Source organism: Alternaria ventricosa, assembly GCF_023758065.1.
Source record: "Alternaria ventricosa strain BMP 2768 chromosome Unknown scaffold_16, whole genome shotgun sequence".
In the NCBI taxonomy this organism is placed as follows: domain Eukaryota; kingdom Fungi; phylum Ascomycota; class Dothideomycetes; order Pleosporales; family Pleosporaceae; genus Alternaria; species Alternaria ventricosa.
Window position 1 is genome coordinate 55,824 of NW_026055696.1, and position 26,202 is coordinate 82,025.

General features: G+C 54.9%; 12 protein-coding genes across 12 annotated transcripts; 8 read left to right on the forward strand and 4 right to left on the reverse strand.

Annotated features, from left to right (window-relative positions):
• Positions 1-63: 63 nt before the first annotated feature.
• On the forward strand, positions 64-574 carry J4E93_008201 (uncharacterized protein; the record flags this gene model as incomplete). The annotated part of the gene is made up of 2 exons (XM_049346103.1): positions 64-189; positions 359-574. 2 exons carry the CDS (start codon positions 64-66, stop codon positions 572-574), a joined length of 342 nt encoding a protein of 113 aa, XP_049196504.1.
• Positions 575-752: 178 nt separating this feature from the next.
• Positions 753-1,513, forward strand: J4E93_008202 (uncharacterized protein; the record flags this gene model as incomplete). The annotated part of the gene is made up of 2 exons (XM_049346104.1): positions 753-914; positions 1,031-1,513. 2 exons carry the CDS (start codon positions 753-755, stop codon positions 1,511-1,513), a joined length of 645 nt encoding a protein of 214 aa, XP_049196505.1.
• Positions 1,514-2,550: 1,037 nt separating this feature from the next.
• Positions 2,551-2,810, forward strand: J4E93_008203 (uncharacterized protein; the record flags this gene model as incomplete). Its single annotated transcript, XM_049346105.1, has 2 exons — positions 2,551-2,557; positions 2,629-2,810. The coding sequence occupies 2 exons, from the start codon at positions 2,551-2,553 to the stop codon at positions 2,808-2,810; spliced, it is 189 nt and encodes a 62-aa protein (XP_049196506.1).
• Positions 2,811-4,142: 1,332 nt separating this feature from the next.
• J4E93_008204 (uncharacterized protein) lies at positions 4,143-8,294 on the forward strand (the record flags this gene model as incomplete). Its single annotated transcript, XM_049346106.1, has 2 exons — positions 4,143-4,222; positions 4,274-8,294. 2 exons carry the CDS (start codon positions 4,143-4,145, stop codon positions 8,292-8,294), a joined length of 4,101 nt encoding a protein of 1,366 aa, XP_049196507.1.
• A 450-nt stretch (positions 8,295-8,744) lies between these two features.
• On the forward strand, positions 8,745-9,494 carry J4E93_008205 (uncharacterized protein; the record flags this gene model as incomplete). The annotated part of the gene is made up of 4 exons (XM_049346107.1): positions 8,745-8,798; positions 8,851-8,883; positions 8,956-9,034; positions 9,127-9,494. The coding sequence occupies 4 exons, from the start codon at positions 8,745-8,747 to the stop codon at positions 9,492-9,494; spliced, it is 534 nt and encodes a 177-aa protein (XP_049196508.1).
• A 466-nt stretch (positions 9,495-9,960) lies between these two features.
• On the forward strand, positions 9,961-10,711 carry J4E93_008206 (uncharacterized protein; the record flags this gene model as incomplete). The annotated part of the gene is made up of 4 exons (XM_049346108.1): positions 9,961-10,014; positions 10,075-10,107; positions 10,163-10,232; positions 10,377-10,711. The coding sequence occupies 4 exons, from the start codon at positions 9,961-9,963 to the stop codon at positions 10,709-10,711; spliced, it is 492 nt and encodes a 163-aa protein (XP_049196509.1).
• A 468-nt stretch (positions 10,712-11,179) lies between these two features.
• On the forward strand, positions 11,180-11,986 carry J4E93_008207 (uncharacterized protein; the record flags this gene model as incomplete). The annotated part of the gene is made up of 4 exons (XM_049346109.1): positions 11,180-11,230; positions 11,285-11,317; positions 11,375-11,444; positions 11,613-11,986. The coding sequence occupies 4 exons, from the start codon at positions 11,180-11,182 to the stop codon at positions 11,984-11,986; spliced, it is 528 nt and encodes a 175-aa protein (XP_049196510.1).
• Positions 11,987-13,138: 1,152 nt separating this feature from the next.
• On the reverse strand, positions 13,139-15,020 carry J4E93_008208 (uncharacterized protein; the record flags this gene model as incomplete). The annotated part of the gene is made up of 3 exons (XM_049346110.1): positions 13,139-14,013; positions 14,065-14,608; positions 14,661-15,020. 3 exons carry the CDS (start codon positions 15,018-15,020, stop codon positions 13,139-13,141), a joined length of 1,779 nt encoding a protein of 592 aa, XP_049196511.1.
• A 1,472-nt stretch (positions 15,021-16,492) lies between these two features.
• J4E93_008209 (uncharacterized protein) lies at positions 16,493-17,812 on the reverse strand (the record flags this gene model as incomplete). The annotated part of the gene is made up of 1 exon (XM_049346111.1): positions 16,493-17,812. The coding sequence occupies one exon, from the start codon at positions 17,810-17,812 to the stop codon at positions 16,493-16,495; it is 1,320 nt and encodes a 439-aa protein (XP_049196512.1).
• A 302-nt stretch (positions 17,813-18,114) lies between these two features.
• Positions 18,115-19,238, forward strand: J4E93_008210 (uncharacterized protein; the record flags this gene model as incomplete). Its single annotated transcript, XM_049346112.1, has 2 exons — positions 18,115-18,117; positions 18,165-19,238. 2 exons carry the CDS (start codon positions 18,115-18,117, stop codon positions 19,236-19,238), a joined length of 1,077 nt encoding a protein of 358 aa, XP_049196513.1.
• An 874-nt stretch (positions 19,239-20,112) lies between these two features.
• On the reverse strand, positions 20,113-22,526 carry J4E93_008211 (uncharacterized protein; the record flags this gene model as incomplete). Its single annotated transcript, XM_049346113.1, has 2 exons — positions 20,113-22,048; positions 22,096-22,526. 2 exons carry the CDS (start codon positions 22,524-22,526, stop codon positions 20,113-20,115), a joined length of 2,367 nt encoding a protein of 788 aa, XP_049196514.1.
• A 1,936-nt stretch (positions 22,527-24,462) lies between these two features.
• On the reverse strand, positions 24,463-26,013 carry J4E93_008212 (uncharacterized protein; the record flags this gene model as incomplete). Its single annotated transcript, XM_049346114.1, has 1 exon — positions 24,463-26,013. The coding sequence occupies one exon, from the start codon at positions 26,011-26,013 to the stop codon at positions 24,463-24,465; it is 1,551 nt and encodes a 516-aa protein (XP_049196515.1).
• Positions 26,014-26,202: the final 189 nt, after the last annotated feature.

Genomic DNA, 26,202 nt, shown 5'->3' on the forward strand with positions numbered 1-26,202 from the left:
TGGTTGGGCAAAGAAGAAAGAGCAAGGACAGAACATTTAAAGAAAGCGTGACAACCCACAACCATGTATCCAAAATCAGACGTCACAGTCGACGCCTCGAAGTTCGATCGCAGCGGCATCGACAAACAAACACTGGAGTTCAACGAGAAATTGATTAAGATTTGGGCGGATGGACCGAGGTGGTATGAGGTACGTCCCATTCCCACATATCCCTTCACATCCCATTTCCATCTACATCCCATCTCCATCCTCTCTTCCCATCTCCATCCCCTCCCCACCCTACCCACATCTCCCATTCCCATATCACCCAACCTCCAATCCCCATCCCCAGTCATTATGTTTACCCAAAAATCCACAGGTCGGCGCATCATCCTACCGCCAGATGCGCTGGGAAGGCAAAACCCCCCTCCCCAAACCCGTCGTCCTCCCCGAAGGCTACAACGGCACGCTCCCTTCCCGAGATGCCGGAAGGGAGATACCGTATAGGGTTTTTAAACCGAGCAATGGGGTGGTGAGCAGGGGGATTCATATGCATATTCATGGTGGGGGGTGGGTGTTGATGAGTGAGGCTTAGTAAGTTGGTTTTCTGGTTTGATTGTTGTGTGTAGTAGGATTTGGGTGGTGGGTGGAGGGGGGTGGTAGGAAATAGGAAATAAGGGGATGGTGGAGGGAGAGGGGAGATGGGGGATGGGGAATATGGGGGTGAGGATTGGGGCTGACGAAAAGATAGTCAAGACCCCTACCTAAAATACATGGCCGACCACTTCGAAGTAACAGTCGTATCAATCGGATACCGGCTCGCGCCCGAAGACCCGTGGCCCGCCGGCGCAGAAGACTGCTATGACGCTGCGGAATGGCTAGTCAAGAATGGTCCGGAGGTTTTTAGTGGGGAATTGATGTTTACGGGTGGTGAGGTAGGTGTCCTTCCCCTTTTCTCTCAGTCACATCCATCTCTCTCCCTTCTCCCTCGATTACCTTCCTCTCTTCTTGCACACCTACCCGACTCAACACCCACACTAACACCCCCAAGTCCGCAGGCGGCCACCTCGCCTGCCTCGTCGCCTTCCACCTCCTTTCCACCCTCCCATCCTTCTCCTTCCGCGGCCTCCTCCTCCACTTCGGCTGCTACGACCTCTCCACCTTCCTCCCCCACGTACTGCACCACGAATCCCACCTCGTAATCGACCACGACGTAATGAAATCCTACATCGACGCCCTCTTACCCAACACCACCGAAGCCGACCGCCGCGACCCGTCGATAAGTCCTTTTTGGCAGGACCTGCGGGGGATGAAACTGCCGCCGGCGCTGTTTACGTGTGGGAGTGAGGATCCGTTGTTGGATGATAGTGTGTTGATGGGGGCGAAGTGGGGGATGTGGGGGTGTGAGAGTGTGGTGAAGATTTATAGGGGGGCGCCGCATGGGTTTATTGGGTTTCCGCCTGGGACTATTAAGGCGGTGCAGGAGGTGCTTGATGATACTGAGGCGTTTGTTAGGGCGAAGATGGGGGTTTGAGGGAGAGGTTGGTTAGGTGAGGTGGGGTGTGTTGAGTGGACGTACCTGATGGCACTCTCTAGAGAGGTTCTACACTATACTGAACTTATCACCGACATATTCGCAATCTTTCAAAGAAAAACATTCTTCTCCTAACGTCCTCAAGAGTACTTCAGTCGGGTCAAATATGCGGCCGTTGCCGATGAGGCGATAGGTCGGGGTATTGGCGATAGATATCTCCATTGGATCGATACGGCGGAGTATTAACACCATCGTTGTTCCACCCACAGTCTCGCCATGAACCATAGGTCCCATAGGCACAATGCAATCACCAACCTCAGGTGCTACAATCCCATAGCCTATGGAGTTCACCTGAGTACGTGGGTCGTGAAACACGAAAAGATTTGGAATATATTTCGAGGCTCGATCTAGGTCATGGCTATGGTTTTGACGTCTGGATGTTGTCGACGTGGGGCTGTATCGCGGATCCCGTTCTCTGGTCCCCTCCGTTACCGACGGCCGGTGCTCAGTGAGTATCTGCAAGAGGTCTCCATGTGGTTCATTGTGGGGAAATCCGGAGTCAACATCTGAATGAAGTACGCAATCACTGACTCTTCTGTACAATAGGTTGGGAAATCCTTTAGTATACGACATCCAGGGTCGGCGCTGTCTTTCATCGGTGGGTGGATCGGGATTTCGCGCGGTTTCCAGTCCATTGACCATTGAACACAGCTGAAAGAGCTGTGACTCAATGGAGTGATCAGAACCGACAGATTGCCATGCAATGTTTGATCTGACAATATAAGGTTGCACATTATCCTTGTATAGCAGAGGTCTGTGCCTGCCAGTCTCTAAACAAATTCCGCTTCTCGTGGCACTGATTACTCGGAAGGTACGAAGAAAAATTGGAACCTGGATGGGGATGGTTTTCTTTGGTAGAACCCGCCAGTCTGGCACCCAAGAAGGCCAATCGTCCGGTCGAGAGGAGTGCTGGCGCATGAACAAAGCTGTCCATATGTCTGCATGCATTTGTTTTTCTTTCCAGCAATTGACCGCAAATGCCTTGTATGTTTCACGTACGTTGAGCGAGTAATCTATGTTCATGGAAACAACACCCTCTTTTTGCGACGTTGAAGGGCTGTCGGAGTCGGAGGAGCTGTCTGAAGAGCTGTCGGAGGAGCTAGAATCGCTTAAGGACGAGGGTGTGGCAGCCTTCTTTCCGCTCTTCTTGACCTTCTTCGTCTTGGCTGGCTCTTCGTTAGAGTCGCTGTCGAAGTCGCTAGAGCCGACAGTTTCGGAGATGTACCCGGCTGATTGAACGTTGGCTGCCATACTCAAGAGTGCGTATATACGATCTCGTGGATCTGTGCATGCATACAGCGCAAAAGTCCCTACCAAGCTTAAAATGTCGTTGCTGTTACCGTTGCTTTTATAGAGAGTCGAATGTTCCACTCTCATTGGCTGGGTGTTAAAGAGCGAATGGTGAATCCAGAGTCTCCCGATCTTGGCAATGGCATCTACTCTTGCCCTGTCATCAGATTCCAAAGGGGAAGCCTCCTCCTGAATGAAAAATAGCGAGGCAATAAAGCGGGGGAGGGCAATTTCTGTGTCGCCACAGATCAGGAGGACTTCCACACTGAAGACGATTTCTTGTACTATCCAGAGTCTGTTGAACCAAGGAAGATTGATAAAACAGCTGACTTCTCTGCAGCCTTCCACCCATATTCCATGTCTCATCTTTGACTTTCGGGATAGACGCTCGATTATCCGCATGTCTCTTTGCTCAAGCGTAGTGTCTCTGCCCGGATCGAGCCAAGCCATTACTCTCTGAGCACCTCGGAAGATGTCGACCATCAGAGGAATTTGCACTGACTTTTCCGAGTCATCGACTTGATTGATACACACGGCGTCTGCCCAGAGGAGTCGGTTCCGATCACTGTAACGCAAATATCGCAGCGCGCGGTCAAGGTTCTCCGTGACGCACACTTGAGTACCATCGTCGACGTGTAGAGCGAATGTCAGGATTGGCTGCCCCCATGTGTACGATATGGCATCGTATCGACCTTCGAGTTCCTCGAGTGTCGATGCGAGAAATGTAATTTCGAGGGGTGCGTCTTTGGACGAGGCTGGGTGCAGAGCGATCAGCCTGATGTGCTCTGGGCCCTCGAGTGCTGCATATGAGTGTCTGCGGACGCTGGGGTCATTGGTGAGAGCCATGAAGCCGCGGTCCCAAGACCAATGGTACGAGAATATACGTGAGTGGAGAATATGTTGTAGGAGAGTTGGTTGCACAGGCTGCAGCTGGCCTCATGGACGACATGCATGCTGCGAGGCTGAGTAAACGGTGTAGCTGAGCCAATCACTGCATTGCCGTGCGGGATCCCATCGCGGCATAATAACGTGACTAGCGACTCCTCACTCACATACAATCGCGTGTACTTCGTTTACTACAAGGCGCATTCATCGTTCGTGGTTTTGATGGTGTTGTCGGGATGAAAGCACCCTGAACGGAGGCGGATCCCTGACTAGCTCAAACGTCATACACCGCACGGCCTATCTCGCAAGCCCAAGGCGACGCGACAAGAAAACTTCGTGTCGCACAAGCTCACCATGGCCCAATAGCCCACCACGCGAAACACCAAAAGTCGCCATGGCCGACAACGAGAGCCCCGAGAGGCGGCGGCCGCGCCGGATGAGCGCCATGTACCGCCGTGGCTCCCACTTGAGCGAGTACGTGTGACTTGCAGCTCCGCGTTGGGCGCGACTAATAGACGGCACCAGGGCAAGCTTCATGGAAGATGTCGAGATGGCGCAAGATGAGGTATTCGAACTCGGCCCCATGCCTCCTTCCCGTCCTGCCTACAACCCCCGTGGAAGGAAGCCTGGCCAGCAGCTGACGCCCACAATCCAGGTCTTCTCCGGCCCCATGAGCGAGAGCGTCCCCACGAGCGTCTCCGGATTCCGCCACCGCCGGTCGCGCGCCGATTCGAGTGCGAGTTTGACGAGTTTCGCCTTCTACGATGAAGAGCAGGATTCACAGGGTGAGGATGAGGATAGCGCCATTCTGGAGGACGGAGAGAGCACGTACAACAATGGCTATACCGTGTCGGAGTTGGAGGACCTCGAGGCGGGCATATCTTCGGAAACTTCGCATTCACCGTCGCCATCGCGCCGGAAGTCAAGTGGCAGCAGGAAGTCATCCGAGCGGCCGCTGTTGCGCAGACACTCCTCCACAGGCAGCGCAGGCTCAGGCATCGACTGGAGAGGGCGCAGGTCCAACCAGAAGATCTACATTATGACCGAGGACCTCACCATTGTCATCGCCGGCTTCAGAACATCGCCCATTGGCTACGCGCTCTATGCGCTACTCTGTTTCGTGACGCTGGGTCTCGGCTGGCTCCTGTTCAGATGGTTGCCAAGATGGCGGGTCGCGATAACAGGAAAGAGCTCACCGCTGAAGGAGTGCGATTGGATAGTCACAGAGAACCAGTGGGGCGAGTTTGCGGTGCAGCACGTCAGCAAGCAAACCTACGGCCGGTCGCTTTCGACTGTGTTCGGCGACCCTGAAAAGGGACGGCCACGGGAATGGGACGAGGAAGACGACCCGCTCATCGGCGAGCTCAGGTGCCTGGACTACCGCTACATCCGCTTCGTATACCACCCCATCAAGGACAAGTTCGTCCTCGCAAACACCTGGACAGATCCCACCTGGACCGAAGTCTCTGCCCTCCGCGAGGGTCTTGACAACGATGAGCGCGACTACCGCGAGCTGGTCTTCGGAAAGAACGTAATCGACATCGCCGAGAAGACTATCGGTCAGCTCCTAGTCGATGAGGTCTTTCATCCTTTCTACGTCTTCCAGATCGCCAGTCTGATCCTTTGGTCCATGGACGAGTACTACTACTACGCCTGCGCCATCTTCATCATCTCGGCCGTCAGTATCGTCACCACACTCATCGAGACAAAGGCTTCCATGAAGAGACTGCGAGAGGTATCGAAGTTCGAATGTGAAGTCCGTGTGCTACGCAGCGGCTTCTGGACCCACATCGACTCTGCGGAGCTTGTACCGGGAGATGTCTACGAAGTCACCGACCCTTCTCTTGCGCTGTTCCCCTGTGACAGTTTGTTGCTCTCTGGCGACTGCATCGTCAACGAGAGTATGCTGACTGGCGAGTCGATTCCTGTTTCCAAGGTCCCCATGTCGAACCACGCTCTAGACCTCCTAGATCTCAGCGCATCGGCTGTCCATCCTGAAGTTGCACGACACATGCTGTTCAGCGGAACCAAGATCATCCGCGCTCGCAGACCGCACGAAGATCACGTTGATGACGAAGCCGCTGCATTGGCTATGGTTGTGCGCACTGGTTTTAACACCACCAAGGGCGCACTGGTCCGCTCGATGCTCTTCCCCAAGCCATCTGGATTCAAGTTCTACCGCGACTCTTTCCGGTACATCTCCGTCATGGCGTTCATTGCTATGATCGGCTTCGTCGCATCATTCATCAACTTTGTGCATCTAGGCCTCGCATGGCATCTGATTGTCGTACGAGCTCTCGATCTGATCACCATCGTCGTGCCTCCCGCGCTTCCAGCTACACTCACCATCGGTACCAGCTTTGCCCTCTCGCGCTTAAAGCAGAAGCAGATTTTCTGTATCAGCCCCCAACGAGTCAACGTTGGTGGTAAGCTGGACGTTGTCTGCTTTGACAAGACTGGAACTCTTACCGAGGAAGGTCTTGATGTTCTTGGAGTCCGCGTAGTCGAGCGACCAAGAAACAGGTTCAGTGAGCTGCTCCCAGATGCTTATGACATTCTCCCTGCGTCGCAGCATGACCGCGACCCCACTGTCGAATACCTTGCACACAAGACGATTCTGTACACCATGGCCACTTGTCATTCCCTCCGCAAGATCGATGATGAGCTCGTAGGTGACCCGCTCGATGTCAAGATGTTCGACTTCACCGGCTGGAGCTACGAGGAAGGAGAACAGAAAGCCGGCAACGCTGGTGATGACGACCCAGAGCAGAAGCTCTCGCCATCTGTTGCCCGACCGCCACCAGGCCGAGAGTATGATGTCGACGATGTTGAAGACGAAGCCAACAGGAAGCAAGTCGAGCTTGGCGTACTCAAGGCTTTCGAATTCGTCTCACAGCTGCGAAGAGCTAGTGTTATCGTTCGCCAGTTCGGCTCTAAGAGCGGACAAGTATACGTCAAGGGTGCACCTGAAGTCATGAAAGAGATCTGCCGACCTGACAGCTTTCCTACCGATTACGAGGAACTTCTAGCCTTCTACACCCACCGCGGATTCCGTGTCATCGCCTGCGCCACCAAATCGATCCCTAAGCTCAACTGGCTGAAGACCCAGAAGATGAAGCGCGAGGAAGCAGAGAGCGATCTAGACTTTGTTGGTTTCATCATCTTCGAGAACAAGCTCAAGGACAGCACCGCTCCTGTCATCGAAGAGCTCGAACGCGCAAACATCCGCAAGGTCATGTGCACTGGTGACAACATTCTCACTGCTATCAGTGTAGCTCGTGAGTGTGGCCTCATCAACAAGACTGCTCACTGCTTCGTGCCTCACTTCGAAGAGGGTGACTCTCGGACGGCACTGTCAAAGCTCAGCTGGGAAAGTGTGGATGACCCCGTCTTCAAGCTTGACGATAACACCCTCAAGCCTCTGCCACCGCCACCCGAAGCCGACGTATCCCTCCCCTACGACATTTCCAACCTCCGCAACTACAGCTTAGCCGTCAGCGGCGACGTATTCCGCTGGATCGTCGACTTCGCCTCCGAATCCGTCCTCCGCGAAATGCTCGTCTGTGGCCAAGTCTTCGCTCGCATGTCCCCCGACGAAAAGCACGAACTCGTCGAAAAGCTCCAATCAATCGACTACTGCGTCGGCTTCTGCGGCGACGGCGCTAACGACTGCGGTGCCCTCAAAGCAGCCGACGTAGGCATCTCGCTCTCCGAAGCCGAAGCCTCGGTTGCCGCGCCCTTCACATCCCGCCAATTCGACATCTCCTGCGTGCCGCAAGTCATCAAAGAAGGTCGTGCGGCTCTTGTTACAAGCTTCAGCTGCTTCAAATACATGTCGCTCTACAGCGCCATACAGTTCTGCTCCGTATCCTTCCTCTACGCCAGCGCGAGTAACCTCGGCGACTTCCAATTCCTCTTCATCGACCTGCTGCTCATCCTGCCCATCGCCATCTTCATGGGCTGGTCCGGCGCCTACCCGATCCTCAGCCGCAAACGACCCACCGCCAACCTCGTATCACGAAAGGTGCTTACGCCGCTACTGGGCCAAATGGTCCTGTGTATCCTCGTCCAATTCATAGCCTTCCACTACGTCCAGAAACAGGAATGGTATCAACCCCCCGTCCTGGACCCCAACCACAGCAACAGCTTGAACAGCCAAAACACAGCTTTGTTCCTTACATCCTGTTTCCAATACATCTTCTCCGCCGTCGTCCTCAGCGTCGGGAAACCGTATCGCGAGCCCATGGGTCGCAACTTGCCTTTTATCACTACCATCTTCGTTACCCTCGCCATTACCCTCTACATGCTGTTTGACCCCGCGGCGTGGGTTATGCAAGCGATGGAACTCACGTTTCTGGATACGCAGTTCAAGGTGTTTATTCTGGTGTTGGGCTTGGGTAATTTTGCGGCGGCGTATGTGGGGGAGAATATGCTGTTCCCGGGGTTGAGCAAGTGGATTGGGGTGGCGAAGGTTAGGTTTGGCGGGAGTGGCATGCAGAAGAAGAGGAAGGAGTATAAGGTTATTGCTGAGGGGATGAGGATGTGAGGATGTGAGTTGAAGGGGTGGGGGTGGATGGTGGTAGATGAGGTGGGAGGGTTTAGGGAAGGGATGTGTATATATTGGGAATGGGGTTTGGATAGACAAGTAAAAATATTATGAGATTTTTACGAAGGGTGTTTTGGAACGACTGCAATATAGACGTCCTTGCTCTCCGTACGTCATGCTGTTCTTGCGCCGATGCTTCGCTGCTGGAGATCACGGTGAAGGCGCGCTTGTTTGTTGATGGTCCGTAGCACAGCGCAACGAAGCACCTCACTCTCACTTTTCCTCGTCACCTCTGGTTGCCTAGTGGCTTATCTTGATACTGTTTCCTCGAAACCTTCTGTCTCTCTCTACATCACCCTCCAACGTTCTCTTGTCGGACAGCCTGAGCAGAGCATCCAGCACGCAATCGTCAAACAGCACTCAACGATCAACCCGTGTTCAAAAATCAACATGCCACCAAAGAAGAAGACCGGCGATGACGGTGCTGAAGCTGGCGGCGACGGCGTACGTACACGCCAAATCCACTCACATACACATTTACTAACACCTCCCCCAGAAATTCCGCTGGACCGCCGAAAACGAGCGCACTGTAAGTCCCACCCCCCATCCCCCAGTACCTCACCTCACCTTACCTCACAACCGTCTAACTCACACCCCACAGCTCCTCCTCCTAGCCATGAACCGCGGCACCCTGACCAAAGACGACTACCACAAAATGGTCGGCGCCTTCCCTGGTCCTGGTAAGTTTCCCCTACACACTCCACACTCCACGCTTCACACTCCGCACTGTCTGTGTATCTATGTATCTAGTTACTAATGTAACGATTAGCAGGTACAAACTGGGACGCCATCCGCCAGCGCTTCATCAAGATGCGCAAGGAGCAGCGTGCGCTTTGTGAGCAGCTAGATTGGCCTCTCCCTTGTGACGCGGAGAAGACTCCTTCGAAGACTCCGGGCAAGTCGCCGAAGAAGAGGGGCGCTGCTGATAAGGGCGAGGAGGGTGGTGACGGTGCTGGTGGTGATGCTGGGGTTGCTGGTGAGATGGAGTCGCCTGCTAAGAAGCCGCGTGCCCGCAAGCCAAAGAAGGAGGTTGTTCAGAAGGAGGTCCAGGAGGATGATGGGCTTGGTGGTGAGCTGTTTCGTGAGCTGAATGGGGATGATGGCTTTGTCAAGGAGGAGTTGGTTGAGGAGGATGTCTAGGCATTCTGGGCGCTTGAGGGAATGGGTGTAGGAGCGTGTGATGGGTTCTACTGATTCTTCATGATGAGGGATATTTGAGTAAGGCACTGCCTCGAACATTAGCAAACTGTCAGTACAAATGCACTCTGCATTATCTGCGGGATTTATTCCGCCAAACAAATCCCATTTTCGAATTCGTCTTTAGTGATTTCCGTTTTCGCTTTGTGCGTGCAAAGGTGAAGGTAAGCTTGAAATCCCTCATCTTGCACGGATCTAGATTCAGATCTCACTCTCACCATCCTCAGTCCCGCACTTCTCAATCGTCTACTTAAACGGCTCCGTGATATCTTCTCCCCTCTCCCCTCTTCTTCCTCCATCGCCACATTCCAATTTTCTTACACAATCTACCAACCCACACAAACCCAACACTCCCACCTCAGTTCCGCACACCAACAAACCACCTGGGCAGTTCACCACTTCACCAACGATGCCTCCCAAGAAGAAGGTCGCAGCAGCTGAGGGTGGCGAGGCTGAAGGCGGTGTATGTCACTTTGTTATTCCCCCGATGTTTTCGAGCCGCTTGACTGACGCTCAAGACTAGGCATTCCGTTGGACACTCGAGAACGCAAACAAGGTAAGCCAGGTTCAGTATGGGTGAGAAGGACCTGGAACTGACACAGCTGAACTAGCTCCTCATCCTGACCCAAGGCCGCTATCTCACGGGCGAAGATTACGAGCGTCTTGTTGGTGTTTTTCCTGGTATGTCTTCCTTCCCCCTCTCCCTCCCGTCTTTCCTACCACCGCCCACAAAAACCCGTCTCTCCCACCCAACCACCACCGCCACATCCACGTCCCCGTACACCACACCCCCCAATCACAACAACCCACTAACCCCTCCCTCAGGAACAAACCTCAACGGCGTAAAAATCAAAGTCTCCCGTTTCCGCGTCGAGCAACGCAAACTCTTTGATGAGTACGGCTGGACGCTTCCTGACGGTGGTGCGGTGCTGAAGAAGACTCCTACGCCGCGCAAGAACAAGAAGAGGGATGCTGAGGAAGAGGCGGGAGAGGGAGATGATGTTGAGGAGGAGACTCCGAAGGCGAAGAAGCCGAGGGGTAGGCCGGCTAAGACTCAGGCAAAGAAGAAGGAGGAGGAGAGTGTTGAGGAGGATGGTGGTGAGGGAGGTGGGGAGGATGGTGGGAAGGTTAAGGAGGAGGTTCTTGATGAGGATATGTAGGTCTTCTGAGATACTGAGACGTTAGTCATGGGCGAGGGTAGTCGGTTTCTAGGTACGACTTCATTAGGATCGATATCTGGAGCATAAACTGTCTTGATTATTGCGCATTCTGGCCCCGGGGCGGTATGAATTATACAGCATAATCTGCGGGATTTACCTTACCCTGAAAATCAAGATTTAAGTGCGAATCTCCCGTGTCTCTCCCCGCTGGGTAAAGTGCAAAGGTGAAGGTGACTGTTCTCTTGAAAAGGAAATCAAGTAGAATCTCACTCTCACCTCTCTCCTCTTTCGCACTTCTAATCTCCCGCTCGAGACACGTATAAATTCCTCGTTTCTACTTGTCTCTTAGCCTGATTCCTCTTCTACTCTTCCTCTCTCTCTTACACCATCCACCTCACCACACAAACCCAGCAAGCCGCGGACCCTTTTCCCAACTCAAGCCCCACAACAACTAACACTCGGACGACCATGCCACCCAAGAAGGCAGCTACCAACGGCGATGCTAGCGAGGCCGGCGGTGTAAGTAACACCCCCTCAGCTTTCTTTTACACAGTAGACTGACACCCAGTCCAGCCGTTCAAATGGGAAGGTCCAAACGATACAAAGGTATTACTACATCACGCATACTCCACCTCACAGCAGCACGACTAATGATTTTGATAGCTCCTCCTCTTGACTCAAGGCCGCTACGTCAAGCCAGACGAGTACCCTCAGTTGTCTTCTGCGTTCCCTGGTATGTGCCTCCTCCCCTCTCATCTACACTTCTTTCCTTACGTCTCCGCCCGTTGTCCTCGCGGTACACCACCTTCCCCCCACTACCACCCTCCTCCTCTCATTCCTCCCTCCCCTCCCCCCATCCAATCTCCAATCTCCAACACCCCCACTAACCCCCCACACCCAGGTACCTCAATCGGCAGCATCCGCAACCGCATCTCCGCGCTCCGCGTCAAACAACGCGACCTCTACCTCGACCTCAGCTGGGATCTGCCGGAGGGCGGGGCGGGTCATAGTGCGAAGAAGACTGCGACGCCGCGCAAGACACCCGGTAGCAAGAAGAGGGGCGCTGAGGCTGGAGATGGCGCAGATGGTCAGGAGGAGGACGAATTGGCTACGCCGAGCAAGAGACCGCGTGCCAAGGAGGCTAAGAGCAAGGGCAAGAAGGAGGAGAGTGTCGAGGCTGAAGTCCAAGAGGAGGACGTCTCATCTGGCGGCGATGGAAAGAGTGTTGGTGTCAAAGAGGAGGTTCTTGACGAGGAGCTTGATGAGATGGTTTAGGCTATCTTGGCCTCTCCCCCCTCCACCACTATCTCTCGTTCTTTCCCCCGTTCTCTAGTTCCGGGGGAATCACTAGTTCTGCCTCCGTCGCGCATGCAAGTCCGCATGCAGCATCGCATCAGACATTTAGCGGTATATACACGGTCTGACGACGGCACTGGGGCTTTGGTACGCGAGACAGACTTGCTTCTGCTGGATTTACTTTGGCGGTGGATGTGCGCTGAGCATTTGACTTGAGCGCCTACTTTGAGCGATAAAAATACACTTCGATGACATAATGGTTTTGCATCCGTCAATGCTTGTGCTGTTTGACGTATTTGAAGCTTGAGCTGTGTCTACTAGGATGAACGAGGGAAAAGATAGATGCAGCCATGGCTTAAAAAATCTTATAATGCAGGTTGGCTCACGAAGAAATAACCTGGGTACCTTTCCGAATGAGCAAACCTGTCACACTCGCGGAGACGGAGGTCCCGCGTGAACTTGCCATGTATCAGTTTAAAAAGCACCGAGATCTATATCATCAAGGTTGACATGCGTGGAACAAGGGCACTTATGAAAGAATGCCATCAAGATTCAAGGCTCAAGTTTCAAGTTTCAAGTTTCAAAGGTTCAAAAATTTGCAACACCTTCCATTACAATCCTGTCGCACCACCTGGGGGCCAGCACTATCCAAAAGACTATAGTAATAAAAAACCGCGAATCGAAAAACTGGAAACGACAGACAAGAAAAAGGGGCGATACATGAAACAGCAAACTACGAACAACATGAAATCCTATATGTTCATGAAATGATGCTTTTTGCTTTGCGCAACCCAGAATGCCAAGATCAGGGGATACCGAGAATGAATGGATGGGAGGGAGGAAATATTTGGGGCAGCGAGCCCGCATTGGGGGGAAAAAGTCTGGATCTTCTTGGAGGTGTTATACTAATGTCTTATCTTTCTACCGTTTCGTAGCATCATTCTTCGTATGCATCGTAAAGGTTTCAATCCAGGGTGTGTGTTTGGCGTGGTAAAGTAGCGAGGGCCGTTAAAAGACGTTCGTGTCATTCATTGAGTGGTTGTCAGGGCGCCATCGCACGTTTCGTTGGTGTGATAGAAGGAGTGAGGATACGTGCGTCGACATTCATTTTCGTCGTTGCGTGAAATTAAGCTATTGGCCTACGAGGATTTCGACGTTGGATTGACTCGACAGCTCATCGCTGTTGCGGTTCTGATGGCCGTTTTGGCGGGGGCGGCCGAAGCCCTGGCCGCGTTCGGGCAGGGGTCCACGGGGTTGGCGCGACGGACGGTCGTCGTAGTTTGTGCTGAAGGAGCGGTGGCCGCCAATGGGGCCAGGCGCATCCCAAGACGTCATTTGGCGCAGAGCACGCGGGCTGCTGTTTTGCGGGTAGCCGGAGCTGAGTTGCATTCGGTTCATTTCGCGCTCGAGCAGGCTGTCGTCGCGTTGCGACATGGAGCCCGTCGTGGGGGTGCCGTTGGGGTTGGTCGAACTACCGCTGTAGCCAAGTCCTTCGAGTGAGATGCCGCCTGGGCGGCCGATGGGGTGGCTGGCGGTCGAGGGCGCGGGCGAAGGCGTGTAGGAGCGGAGGTCAGCGTAGGACTTGGCGCCGCGGAGGTTGGGCACTGCGTTCAGGCCGCCGGGCGAGTCGGGGAATCCGAGAAGACCTGATGGCTGCCTGTTGAAGGCGTTGTAGAATCCACCCTCGGCGCGCACATCGCTGAAGTCGGTGGTCGCTGCGCGGTTGAGGTTGCGGCGAGGCTGCTCCATGTGGTTGCTGGGCATCTGCGGCATCGGGGGGCTGAGGCCCTGGTTGTCGTGGACCTTGAAAATATGCACCTGTCGCTGTTCGCCGGTGCCCTTGGACACATGCGCGAGGCCTAGCTGGTGGGCTAGAGTGTGGACGGTGCGGCGTTGGAGAGGCGCCAGATTCGGGGGGAACGTCATGCTGTCGCGCTCCTTGGTCTCCTTGAACAAAAGCAACTGCGTGTAGAATTGGAGCACTTGAGGGTCGTTGAGATCGACGTCTAAATAGTTGTTAGCAATGTTCCCGTCATATGTCCCGTCTGCAAACATACCAACAGTCTTTGACGCCGATCCAGCTCGCATGGCTGAAACTGGCGATGGCGATGTAGCGGGCATGTGCGAGGCAAGGGAGCCGAACGAAGCCTGTGATTGCAGACCGCCGCCGAGGGGCCGGTGCTGCTCCTCGAGCTGTCCACGACGTTCACGCTTCTCCCGCTCGATACGCTCCCGCTCAGCCAATGGCAGCATCTTCTTGTACTCGACACGCAGCTTCCGGCCGTTGAGCTCAAAGTGGTTCATCGACTCGATGACGGCGGCCGTCTCCTCGGCGGTGGTGAAGTTGGCAAAGGCCAGGCCCCTGAAGACGCCGTTGTCGAAGTGGTAGTTGAAGGCATAGGGCAGGGGTAGGCGCAGTTCCGTCATGAGGGAGACGAGCTGCTCCTTCTTGACGGCAAAGGGGATGTTCTTGATGACGATGGCGGTGGGGATGAGCTCTTCGTCGACGTCGTGGCCGTAGCTCGTGTTCTGCATGGCGCCGAGGTTGTTGTTGCCCAGGGCAAAGCTGGGCAGGCCTTGGGGCTGCTGGTCCATCCATCCCTGGGGTCTGTTAGTACTTATGCGTGCCAGAATGTGAATGTCGTGTTCTCACCGATGGCAGTGCGCTCCGTCCTCCGCCGCGCTGCTGCGACTTGATGCGGGCCTGCTGGGCGCCCCCGAGCGAGCCCAGGCCCTGGTTCTGGGAGAAGGCGTTGGTGTTCCAGCCCTGGGGCGCGCCCATGTCGTAGCCGTAGGCGCCGGCGTGCATGGTCTGGTTGAGGCGCTCGTAGTTGCGCGGCTGATCGTACCGCTGCTGGTGGTCGTCCTGCGCGTACATGGTGTTGGGCTGCTGGACCTGCTGGTAGGCGTCGAACTGGCGAGAGGGCATGCGGTGCAGGGAGCCAGAGTGGGGCTGGTTCCGTTGGGCAATGGGCGAGCGCGACGTCGACTGGTCGTACGCCGACGAGTACATTATATGTGTGCGGCGAGGGAGGGCCGGGGCGGTGTTTGGGTGCAGAGCAAGAAAATTAACAGCGGAGGTAAGAGTAGCACGTGGTCCAAGCTCGTAATGTCGTGAAATGAGCGGAAGGCGGCCGTCGCAAACAGGTCGTGTCGGATCGGAGGAGAAAAGGGGTCGGCGTGAGCTCGAGCTTGCGTGGTCGAGGTTGGCTGGCGATGGTAATAATCAGGGATGCCTGGCGGACCCAGCGCAGTCGTCCCCTTTCGAGCCGCACTTTTCGGTGGGACGCGAACAACAGGCTAGCAGACGTCAGAGGGCTTCAATATCGCTAACACGCGACCGGGTGGATGCGTAGCTGGCTGGATGCGACGACGATGCCCGCCGCTTGGAAGCAAAAGTTGTCCTGACACCCACTAACGGCGCGGGGAGACGGCTGCACACGTGCCCGCGACGACAGAGGGCAGCTGTTTCAATAGTCTCGCGCGCAGCGAACGGCTGGCCAGGTCAGGAGTCAGCGACTTATCCATCTTGATTGGCTGACGCCCATCGTAAACCATCTCCCGCTGCACTCTGCCTAGGTCGTGTTTGGTATTAAGTTGTGTATACGGCTTGTTCCTCCCGCCGTCTGAGGTCTACATGACATCTCTCTTAAAATACCCTCGTCCGCACAGATGCCCTGGCCAGAGCCCAACACCTCCCATTACTCATGCCCACCATGTCTGCCCACGCGCCACATCACCGCCCTCCCTAGACGGGCCAGCCTCACAAAAGGGCGACAGAGGGATGGCCCGGCGTTCTGGAAGTCGCCAGGTGGCGGGCCGTAGCGTTAGCTCCCTGCCAATAACGTGGAACAACACCAACTCTGCTTTTCCCTTCCATCAACGCCTGCCAGAAGTGTCTGCTGTCAACGGCGTCGAGACAGGCCAAATCTGCCCCGTCGTGAACTCGAGGGACCTGCTCCTTTGGCCAGAATCCTCCGAGACGCTCGGGGTGCATGATGAGCACACGCGACGTCGTCAGCTGCACCCTGCCACCGGTAATCTCCCCTGGTACGGTTCATCGTGCTGCACCCCAGATGTGCAACTGGAATAAGGCTGCATATTCACGGTCATCGCTTGACACTGCTTGTTCATATTCTATTGTGGTCTACACATAACGCTGTATAATCTTCATCCACGCTGCGCAGCCACGCCGCACAGCACACTCACTCATTTCATTTGACAGACCATCTGAAAGCTAGGCATATACTCGGCCATGGAAGACGATCAGGGACGGCTTCCCGCTTTTATCAAGTTTCCGACTGGCTGAGCACAGCAGATGTGGTTTGTAGGATCGCTTAGCCTGCATGCATAGCTGATCATGTGAATCCGGCCACTGGGCCGAACACCACTCTCGGGCGCGACGTCTCGCCATCATCCCTTTCTGCGGACTCGTTACGCGACAGACAGACATCGTGGCTGTGCTTACATCAATTGCATGCCCCTTCAGTCCTCAAAGTCGAGCAGCCGCGAGAATTCAGTCTCGCCGACGCGTCGGAACTCGGCTCCTGCTGCGAACTGCCCACTGGCTTCCCACGCTTGCATGGTCGCTTGGTCGTATGGCCCATTAATCTCACCTTCTGGTGCGTTGAGCCAGTGGAACTCCCACTGCACTGTCTCCGGGTTCGGGTTCTTCCAGTCCTCTCCCGTCTCACGCTTGTACTGCCGCATGATGGATTCGCGGGGGAGTTCGTAAATGTCCTCGACGCCGCGATCAGACAGCCGACTGGCGCATTCGGTTATAGAATCAATCACCTCCTTTGCCTTGATCGCTGCAGCATCCTGCGATGGATCTGAATCAACCTCCATAGCCTGGCTCTTCTTCTTCTTGGCCCAGTTCTTGGCTGGCTTCTTCGGTGCTGCCTTGCCGTATCGCACGAGAGCTTCCATGGGTGTCTCGCCAACATCGAGGTGTGCGATGAGGGTCGACAGGACATCGCTGGTGACGATGGAGTCTTCAGCCCGTTCTCGGGCCTTTCGCTCGGCATCCAGCTTGTCTTGCGCCTCCTTTGCCTTTTTGATGTCCTTCTTCGATATGCCATCCAACCACGAGTCTTGCGCAGCTTCGGGGTCGAAGGCCTTGCGCACAAAGTTTCCGGCCTCGTCAAAACGACCTTCTTCCTGCTCGGCGCTCATGTTGAAAGCATCTAGCTTGGGCGCATGCTTCTTCTTGCCGCCAGCACCTATTTCCTCGTCGACGTCGGAGGGGACGTGGTCGCGCAACTCGTCATCGCCCTCGTCGCTGCTACTCTCTACTTCATCGGTTCTGCTCTTCGGACCCTTGGTGAAGTCGACAGCTACATGACCCCCAGACTTGCTGTTCACTTCCTGGCCTTCGATTTCTGCATCGTCCAGGAAGCGCAACTTCTTCTTCTTGGTCTGATCTCTGCGCAATCCCTCGTCCATCTCATCGTCCTTATCGTCCTCTGCGAACATGTCGTCGTCATCGTCCTCGGTTTTGGGCGGCTCGTCCTTGTTGGGCCGGGCTTCTGCGCGCGCCTCGAAGTTCTCCGTGGAGCTATCTGAGTCGTAGCCGTCGATGTTGACCGCGTTCCGCTTGATGCCTGCGCTTTTTCCTATAACGTCAGCCTCGAGAGCTGGATCTTCTTCGTCGTCTGCGTCCGGAGCCAGCGTGGAGGGGTTGCGCGGGTCAAAGCGGGGCTTCTTGGTGGAATGTTCGTCGGCGTCCATGTGGTGGGTTCGCGTGAATTGCTCGCCAGCGCGCTTCGGTCGCGCGGGGTTGTATGTTCCACTGGAGCTGGCCATGATGGTTAGCAACGTTGCGCGGTATCTCAGAGTAGAGGTTTGGCGATATGTGAGTCCAGGCGGCCAGGCAGTGACGTCGGACGCGATTAATTTGAAGCTTGGGCCACGACGCGCTAATCGGAGTTTAGCGGACTTCTCACTGGCTCAAACGGCCCGCTGTACTGCTACCAACCACGGTCGTCATCCCAGGCCTCTCATCAATACGTATTACTTCTACCACCTGCCCGCCGTTACCTAACAATACCCGAACCATTCACTGCCCTCTACAAAATCCTCTGACTCACTGATTCCGTACACTTAAAATGGTAAGTGCGACCCACCACCTTCTTTGTCCTACACTCACCACGTACAGTTCAACCCCAACTTTTACGACCAAGACGATCCCATGGCCATGTACCAGTCCCTCGCCGCACGTCGCGGCGGCGCTCCTCGACGCTTCGATGAGTACTTTAGATGCTATCCCATCGTCATGTTGCCTGGCCCGGAGCGCCACGAGGCAAACCACGGCGGCAAAGTGTTCCTCCCTCCGAGTGCTCTCGACAAGCTCACCAGGCTGCACATCACATACCCCATGCTCTTCGAGCTCATAAACGGCAAGGCGGACGGGAAGAAGACACACGCAGGTGTGCTGGAATTCATCGCTGAAGAGGGCAAGATCTACCTGCCATACTGGCTCATGGAGACACTCCAGCTGGAGCCCGGTGACCTGCTACAAGTCAAGTCGACCGACATCCCTCTCGGCACCTTTATCAAGCTGCAACCACAAGACTCGTCCTTCCTCGAAATCTCCGACCCCAAGGCCGTGCTCGAAACCGCGTTCCGCAACTTCTCATGCCTTACAGTCGGCGACATATTCACCTTTTCATACAACGACAACGTGTATAGCATAGCAGTGTTGGAGGCAAAGCCAGAACACCCAAGCAAGGCCGTCTGCACCATCGAGACTGATCTTTCCGTCGACTTCGCTCCACCAGTAGGCTACCAAGAGCCCCAAAGGAACAGCGGCACAAGCACACCGCGTAGCGGAAAGGGTGTCATGAGCGGCAAAGGCGGCACACTACACGCGCACGGCACCATGGCAGACGCAATCAACTACGCTGCCATTGCACCATCATCGACGACCGCAGCCAACGGAGCCAAGGCCACATCCTCAAATTTCCTCACCACCGGTCACAAGCTGCTCAAGAAGGGCAGCAAGGCACCCACCCCCCAAGCCTCCACCCCCATCGCGGGACAGTCCTCAAACCCGCCCCCGACAGTACGACGCACCAACGGCCCGCAGCCGCTCAGACTCCCACCCAACAAACTGTTCTTCGGGTATGAGATCAAGCCGCTCAAGGGCAAGGAAGAGGAGGGTGAGCAGAAAGATTCGAAGCATTTTGAAGGGTCTGGACAGTCTTTGCGCAAGAAGAAGGGCGATAAATGAGGTAGATACCCGGGCTAGTAGTGTTGCTGATCGGATTTGCAATGAGGATGTTCCTCAAAGCAGCATTGTGTGGCGCTGATAAAGTGTGCTGGGGTTATGATACGGCGTATGGCGTTTGATACCTACATTTTAGCTATCTATGAGACTAGAAAAGGTCACTTTTTTTCCCTCGAGCTCATGGTACTCATTTCGACATATGGATCTTGGTACGTGCTGTATTTCGACCAGATTTCATGTCTATCTTTAATTTCAGACCATTGGTCATCTCTGATACACCTCTCCTTGTATCATATTACTTGATTCAACAAGTTTCGTTCTCCGCCACGGGCGGGTCGCGGAGGCGGAGAGAGGAAGAGGTAGATGTCTGTTGCTTTTTTATCCTGCTAAACCTAAAATCCACCTCCTCCCCTCCTCCTCCCCTCCGCCTCCCCCACCCACCCAAAGGACGGTGGCACCGTACGCTCATCAGTATCGAGACAAGTATTTCCGTCTCCTCGAATGTTGCATTCGTTCGTATAGCTATTGCTTATAGTGTAGCAACCTCCATGCGTGATGATGAGACTGTGCGATATCTACTGAAAAATCGGTACATCTACGACATCTCTAATGAGTATAATGAACGGCGCAATATGAAGAAGTGGGGTATCTGATATTCCTTCCTCACAATACAAAGAAAGAAAAAACACGACATGTGCATGCAAACAAGAACACATCCGTAAGAAAAAATGCCAGCGAAAAAGCGCATGGCTGATAAAACACTCGATCCAGTCGTGACTGTCGTAATCCCTCCGCATCAATCAAATACAACATCCCATCCCATCCCATCCCGTCCCTGCTCCCCTTCGTCTTTGTACAATCTCTCACATCCACCCGTCTACCTCCTCCTCCTCTTCGCACTCCCACCCCCACCTCCACCCCCACCACCATTCCCCCTCCTCGTCTCATCCTCGACCTCCTCCACCGTCGCAGCAGGACTAGTACTATTACTACTGCCCCCACTCGCTGTACTCTCAATCTTACCCACGCCGTTCACAGTCCCATTCGCACCCGTCGCGTCATCCACACCGAGTAACCCAGGATCCTCCCCGCCAATCCCATTCGCGTCATCCGCGAAATCAAAACCAGCGGTATCGCCGTTCGCGGGATCGACATCAAAAGGCGTACTGGCATCGAATGTGAAATCAGGTAGGCCGCCGCCGTTAGTATTGGTGTTGATGCCGTTTGTAGCTTTTTGATCGGGAGGATTCGCGTCCGCGGTGAAGAAATCGTCGTCGTTGACGAAATGGCCCATGTTGAGGTCGAAGCCGCCGGGTTCGCCTAGGCCGCCGTCGTCGCCGGCTGCGCCACCGAAGTACCCGTCGTTGCCCTCGCCCAAGCCGGAGATCTGGCCTGTGGGCGATAGCGGCAGGATACGCTCGTGGATATGTTGGATTTTGCTGTTTTGCTGGTCGGATAACTTTTGTAGCATTTCTAGTTGTTGCTGCGTTGCTTGGTACTGGGCTAGATCACCCAGCAGGCGGTCCATTTCAGGCGGGTGCGGGTTGGTAAGCGCGTTGTTTGTGTTTTGGGCGGACGTGTTGTTTACGATTTGGGAGAGGACGTCGTTGCGTTGTTGTGGGGTGAGAGGGACATGACCGTCTTGGGTTTGGTAATTTGATAAAGCGGCGGCGTAGTCGAAGTCTGAAGGTGGGGGTTGCGAAGTGCCGGAGTGGTTGGTTGCTGTGGCGTTTGCGTTTTGGATGGCGGACATGATGGCCGAGTTGTCGGCCAGTGGGCCTAGGTTGGAGGCGGGGTCGGGTTTGACTTGGGAGGGCGTTATGCTGTCTCTGGTTTGTTGAGAAAATGGCGACGACTGGGACTGCTGGCGATTCATCGATACTGAGGGCCTGAACACTGATTGTCGACTGCCAGGCCGTGTGATGGGGCTAGCGAGTGGCCGGGCTGTTGGGCTCATGGTCGTGGCGCGACCTGTCGTCGTTGGAGCGAGGTAGTCCTGGTTCGGAGCTGGCGCTGGTAAAATGGCAAGCGGTTTCTTGTTCCTCTGCAATTGCGGTGACTTTTGTGCTTCTTGCATGGGATAGTCGTCAACATCCACGACATTGCCGTGATGTTGTTGTCGTGCCGCGGGGAACATGTCTGCCAGATTCATATTCGCATTACCCTCTAGACTCCTATTGTAAAAGGTGGCGAGGAATGTCAAGATGGCATTAATAGAGTTCTCATGGCGGTCGTGCAGCGCCTGGAAGGACGTCGCTCGTGAATACAACTCCTCATTCTGGCGTTTGATCTGGGTAAGGACGTTGGAGATGAGCTTTTGTTGTTGCTGGAGTTCCCTGACTTCAACCCGCAGGCTGTTGTACTCCGAACGCGGGATCATGGCCATCTGCTCGTTTCCTCTGACGGCTACTTCCTCAACATAGCCTCCGCCCCCTGTATCTTGAATGTACTTGCGGTCTTCGTCACTATCGCCCTTGTTTTCTTCGTCCCGTTTCCGCTTAGGTCCGGTGACAGGATTCTTCGGCTTCTGGATCAGCCATAACAACTCTTGTCGACCGCGCTTGAAGTATTTGTTGTAGTACTCGCTAGGTGCTTTCGCTTTTGTCTCGCTGGCTTTCATCGAATTGTCCGAGAGTCCCACCTTCTTGTGGAAGCCGTACATGTTCAGTTGCCGTACGAAGGACGCGTAGTTGTTGTGCTTGAAGAGCTCGGGTATCAGGGTCCTCGCAAATTCGTCTTCGTCGAGCACGATGAAGGAGTTGCCGTCGTCCGACCAGCGAATGAGGTTTTCGTTCTTGTTGTTATCGAGGAAACTGTCAAGGTCAGTCACAGTCCTGGGTACAGTTTGCAAGATACTCACCTGCTCAACTTCTGCACAAATGGCGGGATCTGTTTCCGCTTCGCCTGTGCATCCTTCTTGGCAATAGCCGCCTTCTGCTCCAGCTCCTCGTCGTCATCCACCGTCTCCCACTGTTGCGTCGGACTAGCAAATCCATCCCATTGATTCCGCCGTGGCGCAGGTGCAAGTTGCTGGTTTGTGTTTCGCCGTACCAATTGCCCCGCCATTTCCGCGCCGTCGTTGTATCCATCGAGCGACACGACGCGGCTGTGGCCCCCACCCATGCTCTGGCCGTTGTAGTCGTATAGCGGCGGGTCGGTGAAGTTCATGTCTGCGCCAGCCGTGGGGTCGTTCCAGTTCATGTATGAGTCGGTCGCGGGGATGTCGTGCTGGTACGCCTGAGTGGGAGCCTGTGGTGAAGCACCCGGCGCGCGCCGCTTGCGGTTCGACATGAGTGCTCGCGCGCCTCGTGTGGCTGGAGCGAGGGAGATGTTTGATGGGTGCGTCTGCTGTGTGTATCCGGTGATCCCGCCGGCCTGAAAGATTCTTCGCGGGTCCTCGAGCGCGGCTCTCAGCCTTGTCAATTCCGTGCAGATGCGAAGCCGTGGGAGTGCGAACAGACACTCCAAGTCAATGATGGAGTTTAGTCGTAGGCCCCAGTTCGCGCGATTCCGTCACGATTATGTAGCGGCGCAGTCCAGATTGTTGTCTTGTTGTCGCAGTTTTACTACACCACCGGGTGATTGTTCGAAACAGTTCGTTGACTCGCACAAAGAATCGGGGGGTGTTCCAGCAAAGGGCGCAAATACAAACGCCTGGAAGGCGGTTCTGGAATGGAGTGGTGTCGTGATCAAGAAGGGCGTCGCAAGGCAGGCATTCGGTGGAGCAAGATGAGTCGGGTCGTTTAACTTTTGGTGGAGAAATCCGGGGTACCGGCGACCAATGGGTGGGCAGGCAGGCGATGGCGCTGTCAAAGGGTATGCGCAACGTGTTCAGATGCGGCGGAAGCCTGGAGGCGGGCGGTTGGATGGTGTGCAAGGCAGCGTCGGCACTGTCGCGTACGAACGCTCACCATGAGATCAGTAGACTTCACCGCACCGCCAGCGTCATTCGCTTAGCCTCGCGCTAGCATGACTCGCGACATCGTCTGGGTCCTGTCAGTTGTAGTAATGCTAACGTCCACTTTTCGACGCGACTTACAGCATCCTATTCATACTCACTTGCATCTCTCAACACCAGTCTGGCAACGACATAAGGGCGTCAAAACTCTGTCATCCCGCCCCCCAGCCACGTCGACCCATGACAGCCGGCATGATTTGCATTCGGCCCGTTTGAGGTGGAACGATGGCATTTCGCCTTGAATTCCCATGCTTTACTACAGATTTCCCATATTATCTCCCGATCAACAGCGCCACTCATCGAGATCCATCCTGGCACCGGTGGTCCATCATGTCAGGGGCTCAAACGCTGAATGGTGCTGGCTTCCGTGCAGTTGCTTGACAGTATTCAACCACGCCTCGGGTTTCTACCTAGGAATTCTTGAGAGCAGATGCCTCATACATAACCCGATCGACAGTGCATCTTGTCGGGATCTATGGCAGTGCAAGCAGTTGGCCATCGCAGCTCACATGTAAATAAGAAGGCCATCACCTCCCTCCGCCGCCCCCACCCGCCCAAGCTTACGACGTCCAACGAGAGACCTTCATCCCCTCCCCCACCCATCCGTGCCTTGACCTCCCCTGCTTTACGACAGATCTCCTATAATCCTCTGATCAACAGTGCGCCCCATCATGATCCATCCCGGCATGGCACTCCTTCATACCAGGGACCCCCATCGAACGTTCTAGATATCACCTGATTTGGTAATATGTTTGTTGACTCGTATCGACTTTCCAAGTTTTGACTGGCTGGGTGGTGTCGGTCTTAGGGTCTCGTACGTTGCAAGATAAGTAACGTGGTGTCAGATCGACTCAACAGCCAGGGTATAAAGTCATGTGCCACGCGGTAGTGCTATCACTGCTATGGATGGGAAGGCATCTCCGGAGAAGTGAGATGTGTGAGTTTGGATTGGCTGGACAGCGGAAGCGAGTGGTCTGAGCAACATGATACACAGAATAGTGTATCGGACATGAGCGACGTTCTCGCTTTGACAATGTGTATTTAGTCGGGACAAAGTCGCTGCACACACGGGATTTGAGCGGTTAGGTGAAATCATGTGCAGTGCCGATATGCCTCCACTCTGAACACAAAGTCTAGGTCGTAATGAATAGTAATCAGCGGCGACAACTGCCCAATTATAACTTTACCTTTTGCTACGCAACTGTCGCACTACTCGCGAACGTGAAAGTCGATGGAAATGTAGACATGACTAATATCATGTGTGCCCGACTATATAGGTGAAGACTGGCTATTACCCAGCAAATCGCGCCCCGCCGTATCTCTATACCTACCCCACTCAAGATCAAGCCACTCCTGCTGTCCCAGTCTTTCAAACAAATCCATAACCTCGTCGCTGGGTCTCCAGTCGCCAACCTGCCACTGCACCACCGGTAGTCTCATTGCCGCAGCAGCAGCGTCGCCGTCTGTCCGCTCTTTTCCACCACCCTCAGCAATGAACCTGACACCCCATCTATGCCCCTTCTTCATCCTTAAACCATACTCCTCCACTTCTCTTTCGTCCGAGGGGTACCACCACAAGTGCGTAAACACCTCCGCGTCCTCAAGATCCGACATATTCTCGCTCGTCAGCGCCTTCGCAAACGCCGCAAGCAGCGGCTCGATGCGCTCTCTGCAGGGCTGGACGCGGAACATGTCTACAGCGTATTCGGGCCCGTCGGTGACTTCGTAATCATACTGACCACGAAGATCTCCGCACATATTTGGGTCGATCTCGCGGGGGTAATGTTCGGTGTCTGAGATCTCATAGCCTCCTTGTTCAGAGTCGTGCGGATCCTCGCCGCGGAGACCGATGAAGTACCACCGCCCGTCTGGACGCAAGGGATGGAATTCGAGTCTGAAGCGCCGCATTTGTGACCATTGCTGCGGGGTTGGGGCGTTGGGAATGGGGAAGAGGTCGGGAGTCACCATGGCGCGGATGTCGAAGAGGGTTAGTTGGGCACCGAGTTTGCACAGGCCGATGGAGACTGGGTCTTTATCTGCGGGGTGGATCAGGTTGGGCCGGGCTATCGACTGGTCGTGTTTGGGGAGTGAGAAGAAAGGGTAGAAGTGCAGTGCGGCTCTTGTTAGACTGGCGGGGATCCTTTTGCCGCAGAGGTGCTCCTCCTGGTGCATAATGGCATTGCCAAACTCGTGGCGGGCATCTCGTAAGGGACCTTCCCACGGCCAGGTCCAGTGCTCGCGCATCACCTTGCTCGAAAGGGCGGAAGGCATTGGTCTTTCCCATAACCAGCGGGCGGTCCATTCTTGCACTGCTGGCAGGTGAACGAGGCATTGCAGTGGTACGAGGGGAGATAGAGGGCGTATGTCTCTTGCGGTGTCGGCGTCGGAGCCGCACGCTGATCTGATGGATAGGCTGGTTATGAAGGGTAGATCGGGTAGTTTCTCTGGGTTGTGCAGCTGTAGCCGGCCCGAGTGGTGTCTGCGGTGGTAGCATACGAGATATTCTAGGTCGTCTGTGTCGTACTTTTGTGTCTCGATTTCGATGTTAAGGGCGATGCTGGTGGGCGGGTTCTGGACTAACGCATATGCGGCGGCACTTTGCGAGTAGAGGGCATGGATGCGTGCTGACACGTGGGCGCTGATGGCGAGGGTTTCCTCTGCGGGTTCATGGCATGGTAGTGGTGGCTCCGCCTGTTCATCGACGAGGATGAGCGGTAGTGGGAGCCAGTATTGTAAACACCCGTACTTTTCGTTGAAGGCTGCTTTGACTTGTTGGAAGAGTTCACGTTCGAAATCGGGGTCCGTCTCCCGGAGCGGCATATTGGTTCATGACTTAGCATGCTACTACAATGTTGCGTGATAGGCTCTGCCTAGGCCCCCGCCTCTAGTCTCTGCCACCTGCAGGTTGTTAGAGATGCAGACGCACGTGGGCTGCTCCGCACTGCCCTTGATCTCACACGTCGCTGCACTCGCCTTTGTCGTGACTTCCAAAGTTACGTTCCTCCTGCG